An 11,488-nucleotide genomic window follows, 5' to 3' on the forward strand; every position below is an offset into this window, starting at 1 on the left:
CTAGCACTTTCCAGGGCAATGGTAATTTTGGATGCAATGTTTTGGTAATTGTGTTACACCCGTGTGTGTAACTGGAACGTGCCTCATGCCAGGTCTGCTTCTGAGGGCCCCCCTGCTCATGCACCCAAGGGCAGCCCTAGCACTTGCATCTTCCATGAAGGAAGGGCACTCCTCTCAACACAGCACACTGCCGCGTGCACCCTGTGGCTTTAGTTTTGTGTTGTCCAGGTATGTGAACCCTGGGAGTCCCGCTGTACCACCATGCCTTCTACATTAGCATCCACACACTAGTGCCCGCCCCAGTGCTGCTGTGGCCCAGCTAGTCCAGGGTCTTCTCCAAGGTAGCTGTGGCACTGCCCCTCCCGTGCCTATCCCAAGGAAAGGCAGGCTCTGGAAGGGGATGTGAACAGCCCCCAGGCCTGAGTCTGGCTCAGAGGCAAAGCGCTGGCCAGGGCGCCTACCTGAGCAGAGGACACCCTTGTTCCTGGCGCAGGAGAAGCTGTCACACTCGCAGAAGGGCCCGTAGATCCTCCCGAACTCGCTCTCGAAGCAGGAGCACTGGTTGCAGCTGCATTCACCGCGCCCGCTACATAGCGGCTTGCCCTCGGCCTCCCGGCACAGGTTTTGGTACCCGCTCTGGTTCTCTCCTTCCTGGCACTCACACCTGGTGCCCAGGTGGCTGGGGTTGCACTCACACAGGCCGCAGACATACGTGCCGTTCCCGCTGCACCTGGCGCTGTCGGGCTCCAGCCCAGCACTGCAGCCGCACGTGCAGTTGTAGGTGACCCCCACCTGCAGGGTGTCCCGGAACCCCACAGGCCGCAGGGTAAACTTGTGCTCTGTGTGTCTGCTAGGGCAGCTCCGGGCCTCCACTGACACCTCAAAGGACGCCTGGACAGAAGGAAAGAGAGACCATCACAGACATGCAGACCAGTTCCTTCTGGGCATCCCTCCCTTCCACTACACAGAAAGAACCCCTGGAGTGGCACAGGGGGGAACAGAGAACAGTTATGTAGAAACGGAAGACAGGCATTGCTCTTTGTTGTGTGTTTGTGTGTGTGTGTGTGTGTGTGTGTGTGTGTGTGTGTGTGTGTGTACGTGCACGCATGCACGTGGTGGCAGTAGGATTTGAACTCAGTGCTGCTTGCTATGTTGACACTCTATCATGGCCCCCTGCCCCCACCTTTCTGTTTTCAGGTAGGGTCTCATGTGTTTGAGGGTGGCCTCCTGCTTATCTGGGATAACAGCCAGGTGCCACCATGCCCAGTTTATTGAGAAAGAGTCCAGCTAACATGCCCAGGCTGGCATCAGATGATCCTCTCATCTCCTCTTGCTTTAGTTGGGATTATAGGCATGTTACCGTAGGCCTAGTCCATTCTTTATAACACTCATTGTTCTCACCGCACTGAAAAGAGAGGGACTTTGAAGAGAGGTACAAGGAATCATTTGTTTGTTTTGTTTTTTGTTTTGCCAGTCCTGGGGCTTGAACTCAGGGCCTGAGCACTGTCCCTGGCTTCTTTTTGCTCAAGGCTAGCACTCAGCCACTTGAGCCACAGCGCCACTTCCAGCTTTTTCTATATATGTGGTGCTGAGGAATTGAACCCAGGGCTTCATGTATATGAGACAAGCACTTTACCACTAGGCCATATCCCCAGCCCCACAAGGAATCATTTGTGTTCATGCAATTCTTGTTTTCCCCTTTCCCTTTACTTTTATCCTGTCCTCTTTCCACCTCCACCGAGGTACGAGGCCCCTTCCCATTTCAGAGATGAGGTCTCAAGATTAATTTTGGAGGCACACACTCAGTCCACTGCACTGATGCTCACAGAATAAAATCTAAAACTGTACCTGGGCATGGTGGTAGATCTAGCTATTCCTAGTATTTACAAGGGTATAAAAGCCAGATACAGAGTCACCCAGTTATAATACCAGCGCTCAGGAGGCGGAGGCAGGAGGATCAAGAGTTCAAGGCCAGCCTGGGCTACACAGTGAATCAAGGATACAAACATATCTATCTATCTATCTATCTATCTATCTATCTATCTATCTATATATATATCATCTGCCTACACACACACACACACACACACACACACACACACACACACATACACACATTTAAAAAAATTTTAAAGACCCTTCAACCAAGAAACATTTATGGAACCTGTTTATGCCAGGCATGGTACTAGATGCAGGGCGGTGGCAGTCCCTGGCATGAGGCACGAGGCACAAGGGTGGCAAGGATCTCCCTCCATAGAGGGACTGAATACTCTGCTGAAGAAGGGATGGATGACACCCCCTTCCTCCCTGCCCAAGGCCCAGGGCTCCCTCTGGACATGGCTCTAAGCTACATCCTGCCCAATCAGCCACGGCCCCAGAACTAAAAGGAAAGTCACTAAAAGGAGAGAAACATATCACACCTGTGCAGACTTTTCTTAAAACAACGAAGGAAGTGCGGCAACCTTCAGAGCTTCTCAGAGGTTGCCTTGGGTCCCGGAGAAAGTCATGCTTGGCACTAAGCCACAGTCTTAGAGGTCTTGACAACAGTCACTGGGACTCATCACTGACACTTAACATGAGGCGCGCTCTGCATGGGTGAGCTGAAGACAAAGGCTGGGAGCCTAAGCCCAGGAGAGACTTGGGAGGATCAAGCCATTCTGGACAGCCACGCCTATCCGCCATCTCTACGTGGAGTGTGGAGGGTGAGGTAAAGGGAAGAGACTCAGAAAAACAAGTTCAGGGCTGAATTCCAAAGCCCCAAAGTCCAGGGAGGCACTTGATGAAAGGAAATGAATGAGGTGGGGACCCATTTGGCATAGATACCTGTGTAGACAGCTTTGGTGAGCAGCTGCCAGGTGCCTACTCTGCACTAGCACTGTGCTGCTGTCATTGCAACTGTGTCACACAACTGTGTCACACAACTGTGTCACAAGCTCCAGAAGGCGGCATCTTTATTTCACTACAGAGATGGAGTGGGAAGGGTGAAAGGATTGTGAACTTGGCAGGAGTAGGTGCAGCTCGCCTAGAAGTGGGCCTGCGCCTTCAGCATATCACATCCCAGAATGGGGAAATGGGTAAACGCTCATCTACATCTGGGCACTGAAGGGGTGTCCACCTGCTGACTGCAGACACACCTTGGTGCTGTATTGGTAAAAGTGGTGGTCAGAGGCATCCCCAGAGCTTGGGTTAGGAATGATGTGAGCCTGTAGATGGGAAGCGGGTGGAGCATGACCAAATCAACTGTGGAGCCATCAAAAATGCAGAGGGAGCCAGGCACCTGTAATCCTAGCTACTCAGGAGGCTGTAGGAAAGTATCTCTAAACAACCACCACAGAGCTGGAAGAGAAGATACCATTCAAATGGTAGAGTATCAGTCTTGAATGAAAAAGCTAAGGGACAGGGGCTGGGGATATGGCCTAGTGGCAAGAGTGCTCGCCTTGTATACATGAAGCCCTGGGTTCGATTCCCCAGCACCACATATATAGAAAACGGCCAGAAGTGGCGCTGTGGCTCAAGTGGCAGAGTGCTAGCCTTGAGCAAAAAGAAGCCAGGGACAGTGCTCAGGCCCTGAGTCCAAGCCCCAGGACTGTCCAAAAAAAAAAAAAAAAAAGCTAAGGGACAGTGCCTGGGCCGTGAGTTCAAGACCTAAAACAGCACAAAAAAATAAAAAGGCCAGAGTGAGGGGGTAACCTAGGTGTGATGGTGCATGCTTAGCAATCTACTCAGGAGGCTGAGGCAAGAGGATCAGTTTCAAGGCCAGTTTGGAAGGGAGGGAGGGAGGGAGGGTGGAAGGGAGGGAGGGAGGGAGAGAGGGAGGAAGGAAGGAAGGAAGGAAGGAAGGAAGGAAGGAAGGAAGGAAGGAAGGAAGGAAGGAAGGAAGGAAGGAAGGAAGGAAGGAAGGGAGGGAGGAAGGAGGAAGAAAGAAAGAGAAAGAAAGGAAGCAAGAAAGAAAGACAGAGAAGGAAAGAAAGAAACCCATAACAACAATCCAAAAATTAAAAAAAAAAAAAAAAGATACAGAGGGGAACAGAGCCTCTCCCTCAAGGCAAAGCCCCACCCCCACCCCATCCACCACCCTCACCCCGCCTTAAGGTCCAGTGCAGAACAGTGACTTGCTTGAGGCTGCCACTTCCTAGAGCTACAACTTGATGGACTTGCTCAATGAAAAGCTTCTTCCCCACACAGGCATCTGCAGGTCAGAAATGCAATAACCCACAAAGAACGAGCTGGATCAAGAGCCAGAGGCATTTAATTCTTGAGAGACTGTAGGGAGTGTCCATGTGTGAGCACTGTCCCCAAGCAAACCTGCCAGCAAGCAGGGAGGAAATGGAGTTGTGAGTTGCATCTCTTGAGGCTCGCCAGCCTGATGTGTTTGTCGGACTAAGTGAAGATGCTGAGAGCTTCTGAAGCCGGTACTGGCATCACCCAAGAAATGGAAACGTCCCACTGCCGGCCTGGCTTCCAAGGCAGTCCGGGGCTGGCGGGGGTGGGGGGAGGGGGGCTCCTCAGCAAGGCTTTGGTCCAGTTAGCTATCTGTCGGACCTCATGCAGCCTGACCTACAGCTGTCTGTCTGATGACAGGGGCAAGGCTATTTTTAGCCACTGCATCTCAGCTCCTGCTGGACACAGGAACACGACCAAAACCGCGCCAGGAACAGCAAAGCAAGCCTGTGTGCTCGCCCCACCTTTCACAGCCGTGTTTCCTACCGGATTAGGAAATAATCCAGAGAGGCCCAGAGGCCACTGGATGGGAATGCAGCTTTACTGCTTCTCTCCCTGGTGACCAAGGATGCCAGTGTGAGGCAGATACCCAGGGCTCCTGGGTTTCTGGACACCTTCCGGTCCCGAACTCCAAGCTTCCACAGGAAGGTCCCAGGTGCAGTCACTGTCCTGCCCAGACTCACCACTGAACCTCACTGGGATGTGCCTGGCTTCCCTGGGGGGGGGCTGATGCTCTGCTCTACCCTTTCAAAAGGGCAGCCCAGCCCCCTCCAAAGCTACCAACCCCAGGCCTACGTCGATGCCAAGTCTGCTCGGATCTCAATGAAACAAAGCTGTGGGGTGGGCACAGAGTACAGAGAAGAGTAGGGGGGATGCGGGGAGGTGCCGTGGGAAGGGGCTCACTGAGCCCTTTGTACTGGGCATCCGTGCTGGCTACCCGGCTAATCACTGGCATACTGATTTGTCAAAGCCAGTTAATAGGAATACTGACTCCCAGAGGCTGGGTACACTCGGCCAGACACGATGGTGTTGGAGCAGAGGAGGAAATTCAGAGAATAACCAAAACTCTGAAGAAGAGAACCTCACTGGAATTTGGGTTCCTGGATTTTATCCATGGAAGATTTCTCTTTTAGACATCCTCGCCCCGACTCTCCACCTCTCCCACTTCTTGCTGGATAGATGCCTTAACCAAGAGAACACAGGCTGGGCACCAAACCACTGCGCATGGTGGATGTGACCGTAAGATGGCTGCCATTCCCTCTACCACCTCCGCAGGAAGCTACGATTATAGGGAAGTGAGATCCACATGACCCAGCTGTCCCAAGGCTGTCCTCCCCCATGGAGTACGTCCTTGCTTCTGTCCCTAGGCCAGACCTGAAGGCATCCTCTGACAGCTGACCGCTCCCTGCTTTCCTTAGCCCTGCCCTGGGGATCTGTGCTCCTGTTGACCTTCACCATTCTCTCACTTGTCCTGAGCCCTCCTAATTCATGGCAACCAGGATGGAACCCACCCACCAGACTGGCTATATCCCTTTTCTTGGCATGTAAGTCCTACCAGAGTGGCCCATGCCAGCCACTCTCAGTCCCCAATGGTCCTCTTAGCTGCTGGGCCATCATCCTCAGCTGCTTTTCACCTGCAAAGGGCAACACTGCTCACACATAGCAGACTTGTCTTGCAGCTATGCCCAGCAATGGGCGACTCTCTCTTCCTCCACCCTTTCTTCTATGCTTCAGCTCAAAACAACATCCTTCCAGGCTGCCAGGCTTGGGACCGACTGTGGCATAACACCAGTCACCGTAGGAGAGATGGGTTTGTGTGCATGCTTACCTAGCTCACTGGCTTGGCCACCTCTTCCTCACATGCTAAGTAAGCACGATACTTGGCACGTGAGTATTTTCCAGACCAGACTGGATTTCAGCACAGTCACTAGTACATTTGGAAAGGCAGGTTTGGGGACAGACTGCAACCACACCAGCGGCACAGCTAGTTGTCACAGCACAACTGTAAACTCTTTGGAGTTTACAGGTCAGCCTAGGAGAGGTGGCGTTTATCTTCCAGAAGATTCTCCATCTAACAGCCAGAGGAAGCTGCAGGCTTCCTTCTTTCAGCATAAAGGGAGTGGAGGACAGCCCCTCAACCATGCCAAGGCTAGACTTCTTTCTTTTTTGTGTGTGTGCTGGTGCTGGGGCTTGAACTCAGGGCCTGGGCGCTGTCCCTGAGCTTCTTTTGCTCAAGGCTAGTTAGTGGTCTACTACTTGGATGACAGCTCCACTTCTGGATTTTTCTGTCATTAACTGAAGAGTCTCATGGACTTTCCTGCCTGGACTGGATTTGAACCTTGGCCCTCAGATCTCAGTCTCCTGAATAGCTAGGATTTTAGGTATGAGCCACCGGTGCCTGGCTCCAGAGCTGGGTTTCTGAATGTAGGCCATGGAAGCCTACATGGCTCAGCAGGGCCTGAGCTTCCTCTTAGGCTCTTGAAAGTCTTCAGGATGTTTTGTAACACAACCCCACATCTTTACACTGAGACCCACAAACTATGTGTAGCCAGTTCTGCAGACTCCTCCCCACCCACCCCGAGTGCCTCCAAAGATATGCAGGGAGTTGGGCCTCATGCTGGGCATAGCATAGCCCTTATAGGCACCATGGTATCCAGCTCCAATGAGCAGAACGGCCATGGCCCTGTGCCAGCCTGTCCTCAGCCACAGCAAACAAAGCCCATAGCTCTTGCTGCAGTGCCAAGACCCATGTGACCATGGCCCCGGACAATGAGACAACACAAGGACAGTGAGAAGATGCAGAGAGCCAGCATGGAGGCTTTTGTGGGACCTGCTGCTGGCCATGAAATCCCAAAGGAAGAACTGGCAATGGCAGCCAGGGCAAGAAGATGGCCCACTTTTCTGCGACTGCTTCAAAGGCCCTGGAAACCATCCCAGCACAGCAGACTGCACACTGTTGGGAAAATTCTTCCTCATCTATAGACAATGTCTTCCTATTTTCCTGAGGTATCCCAGCAAAACAAAAGCTGAACACAAGGATATCCTCATGAAGCGGCAATGCTACCAATGACTGCAGCTCTGAGGCTCTTACTTCCCCCAAGGGAAGGCCTGGGTGGTGGCAGGAGTCATCTCTGGTTGCGTCCTTGTACCTGTGGCTCCCTGGCAGCAGAACCTCTGGCTGGTAGCTCAGGATCCCTGCTGGACCTGAGTTTTTCATGTATTAAAATGGAGAAGTTTGGCTACCTGGCAGAACTGCTATAAGAAACACAAACAAGAGCAGTAAAATGGGCTGGGAATATGGCCTAGTGGTAGAGTGCTTGCCTCGGATACATGAAACCCTAGGTTCAATTCCTCAGCACCACATATATAGAATAGGCCAGAAGTAGCACTGTGGCTCAAGTGGCAGAGTGCTAGCCTTGAGCAAAAAGAAACCAGGGACAGTGCTCAGGCCCTGAGTCCAAGGCCCAGGACTGGCAAAAGAAAAAAGAAAAGAAAAAGGCCAGTAAAGCCCCTATGAGGCACACTGCATGGTCCTAGTGACTAGTGCTGTGTCTCTGAGACAGGAAGGCCGGGGTCAGTGAGTGACCTGGTCTGGAGTGGAAAGAGCCACCAGCTTCACAGCCGGGTGAGCTGGGTCACCTACTTCTCCCAACCTTGGCTGCCCTTGAGCAGCCTTTGTGCTCATCAAAGCCAGCAACTGTGGAAACTGGGTGTAAAAAAGGGTCCAGAAGCCCTCACAAGCTGCTCCCTCTGGAATGGCTCGTGTGTGTGTGTGTGTGTGTGTGTGTGTGTGTGTGTGTGTGTGTGTGTGTGTGTGTTAAGAGGGCTTGAACTCAAGGCCTCGCATTCTCATTTGTTTTTATATGCTCAAGGCTGACGCTCTACCACTTAAGGCACACTTTTCCTTCTGACTTTTTGCTGGTTAACTGGAGATAAGATTTCTCTGCCCAGGATGGCTTTGAACTAAGATCCTCAGACCTCAGTCTCTTGAGTAGCTAGAATTACAGGTATGAGTTACCAGTTCTTTTTGTTTGTTTATGGTTCCGGAGTTGGAATTTCAATGCTTTACCCTCTATCTAGCTCATATTGGTTGCTTACCACTTGAGTCAGATCTTCTCCATTCTGGCCTTTTGCTGGTTAACTGAAGATAGGAGTTTCTCTGACTTGGCTGGCTTCAATGCACAGTCCTCATATCTTAGCCTCCCCAGTAGCTAGGATCACAGGTGTGAGCCTGTGTGATAGCCAATGCTAATAAGAATGTATATAAATTGGGTGCGAGTACTCACCGTGTCCCCAATCTTCAGACCCTCACACTTCCTCTGGCCTGGATAGGACATGCCATCTTGGCAGGTAGCAGTAAAAAAGAGGTTAAGATCTTCTGGCTGATTCCAGACAGACAGCTCCACTTTAGACCGGATACTCTGAACAGAGAGGGAAAATGAGACCCAAGCTAGTCAGTAAAGACTACCATTAAGGTGCTCCCCATACTGTCTTCCGATACCCATGCGGCTTCTAACTCAGAAGGCTCAAGTCAAGGAAGAGCTAGGGGGTGTGGGCCCCTGCCTCTTCTCCATCTTCTTCTCTCTCCTCCCACATACCACCTTGGCAGACCTGGCTCAAGATCTCTATAAGCTCAGATAGGCTGAAAGGTCTGTCTACTAAAATTACACATTCTTCTTTTTCAAGGGTTTTTGCTCTGCTTGAAAGCTTCTCATTACCATCGTCAACTCTCACACAGCCATGACCACGCTCCCCCAACATACTTGAATGTGGGGCACAAAAAAAACAGGACACCATTCCTTTACTCAGTGGCTCATCTCTCTCCCCTTCTGACTAGCTTCTTAACATCCTGCAAAGCCAGGTCCTCCTCTTTCCAGGACAAACCCCCTCACTCTTCACACACAGGCTTGTCTCCTATTATCAAGTGTAGGACACATGCTTTCACAAGTTTGAAACTACATTATAAGAAAAATCCAATCTTCCATGTGGACTATGTTCTCAAAACACTGAATGAAACAAAAACTAAGTCAAAATGATTCATTGAAACAGAAAAAAAAAAAGAGAGAGACAGAAAGGGGACTGAAAATACCATGTATTGAAAAGGACATGGAGCATGAGGGACTCTTGTTGTTGTTGGTGGTGGTGGTCTCAGGGCTTGAACTCAGGGACTGGGCTCTCTCCCTAAGCTTTAGCACTCAAGGCTAGTGCTCTACCACTTGGAGCAATAGCACTACTTCTAATCTTCTGGCAGTTAATGGGAGTTAAGAGTTTCACAAACTTGGGGCTAGGGATATAGCCTAGTGGCAAGAGTGCCTGCCTCGGATACACGAGGCCCTAGGTTCGATTCCCCAGCACCACATATACAGAAAACGGCCAGAAGCGGCGCTGTGTGGCTCAAGTGGCAGAGTGCTAGCCTTGAGCGGGAAGAAGCCAGGGACAGTGCTCAGGCCCTGAGTCCAAGGCCCAGGACTGGCCAAAAAAAAAAAAAAAAAAAAAAAGAGTTTCACAAACTTTCCCGCCCTGCAGGCTTTGAACCACTATCCTGAATAGACAGACCAGGGACTCTTATATTGCCAGTTGGACTGTAAGTAGGTCCAACTCTTTAGCAAACCATTAGATGGTATCTTCTAAGGTTTAGGCTAACTTTACACCCAGCACTGACTTGAGGGTATGTGCAGCAGGAATGTATACACTACCAAAAGACATGGATGAGGATATTATGGCCATCAAGGTTTGTAATAGCTAGAATCTAGAAACTAACCAAAGCCCATCAGTAATGGGATAGATTTAAAGTAAATTACAGTGCATTGACATATTTGTGTGAACTGTAAGCAACAATGAACAAAATACAATTATATACAATAACAATGATGAACATCACATTGCCCAAAGGAAGCTAGACACAAAGGCTTATACACTGTACTATTCTACTTACAGTTAGTTATAAAGACATTTGGGTCCCCAATGGACCATATGTACAATGGTAGTTGCATAACATTATAACAGAAATGTGTCAAGAGGATTACAAGCTTGAGGTCAGCTTGGGCTATAGAGCAAGACACTGTCTCACAAGAATAAAGAAATACAATAATTAAAAAAAAAAAGCTCTTGAAATTTTCTAAGAAAGATGATGCTTTGAAGACTGAGGCCAAATGAAGTAACTGGCTTAAGGGTCATATTTACAACAACATTATTTAAACTGTTTGTACTAAATACTTTCAGTACAACTGGACATACAAATACTGAGAGACACATGAACTCAAATTCAGACTCCCTCTACAGAAAACAGAAGAGTAGGTTGACTTGCCTCTTGCTTTCATAGGCTTCCTTTTCCCTTTCTTTTATTTACTTGGTTTTTTTGCTGAGCATTTGGTGTTAAACTTAAATGAAAGATGCAGGGTGTTTTTTCCCCCCCTAACAAATCAACAGCTTGTTGAAAATACTCTGCAAAAAAAAAAAAAATGGTCTCTCTCTTTGCAACAAATTGTCTAAGTGCTTCATCAACTCTAAAAATACTATCCCTCTTATATCCGCTTCCTCTTGAAGTGCCAGCCCTAACTGGTGAAAGGTCACAGAAATGTCACTCAACACACAACACTCTCCTACTGAATGTGATTATTTTCAGATCTGCCTTCTGGCTGCATTGTGAATGTGTCTCTCTCTCTCTCTCTCTCTCTCTCTCTCTCTCTCTCTCTCTCTCTCTCTCTCTCTCTCTCTCTCTCTGCTTAGCACAAGTCCTTGTTGATTGAATGGATGCATAGAAGGATATAAGTTTTAACAGGCCAATGGTCTGGGGTATAGTGGTATAGTAGAAGATCAATTTTTTAAACAGGGAAATTTTATTTATTTAAGTAAGAAGAAGGGAAGGGATAGTATGTCATAACAGAGTTAAGTAGAGCTATATAACAGATGATTTGAGAACAGTCACTTGAAACAGGGGGCTCTGCTATCCAGGAACAAATCAGGAAGGGAAGGCATTGTGGCTTCCCCATAAGGACCAGGCAAAGCCACCACCTGGCAAGACAAGGCAGGGAGAGAAAGAGCACTGGGGTGGGGGGTGGGGTGGGGGTTCAAACCTGCCTATTGCTAACAATAATGGGAGAGAAAGTGAATCCCGCCTCCAGCCTGTTCTGACCTGAAGTTAGTGCTGCTATTTCTGCTCCCCATAGAGCCTCTGGAGTCAGAAACTCTCCACCTGTTACAAGCAGCAGGAACCAGGAGGCTCATTCACTTTAAACTTCTCATTTATGTATTGTGCCAGTCCTGG

The 11,488-nt window shown here is 49.6% G+C and overlaps 1 protein-coding gene across 1 annotated transcript in view; it reads right to left on the reverse strand.

The window, feature by feature from the left end:
* Itgb5 (integrin subunit beta 5) overlaps window positions 1–11,488 on the reverse strand; it is a 112,220-nt gene that overhangs the window by 30,296 nt on the left and 70,436 nt on the right. The window contains exons 9-10 of the mRNA XM_048346798.1: window positions 8,508–8,642; window positions 462–891 (exon numbers count right to left, since the gene is read on the reverse strand). Coding sequence (XP_048202755.1) covers window positions 462–891; window positions 8,508–8,642 — 565 coding nt within the window. The remainder of the gene's footprint in view (window positions 1–461; window positions 892–8,507; window positions 8,643–11,488) is intronic.

The sequence above is a fragment of the Perognathus longimembris genome, chromosome 5 (genome assembly GCF_023159225.1).
Source record: "Perognathus longimembris pacificus isolate PPM17 chromosome 5, ASM2315922v1, whole genome shotgun sequence".
Lineage (NCBI taxonomy): Eukaryota > Metazoa > Chordata > Mammalia > Rodentia > Heteromyidae > Perognathus > Perognathus longimembris.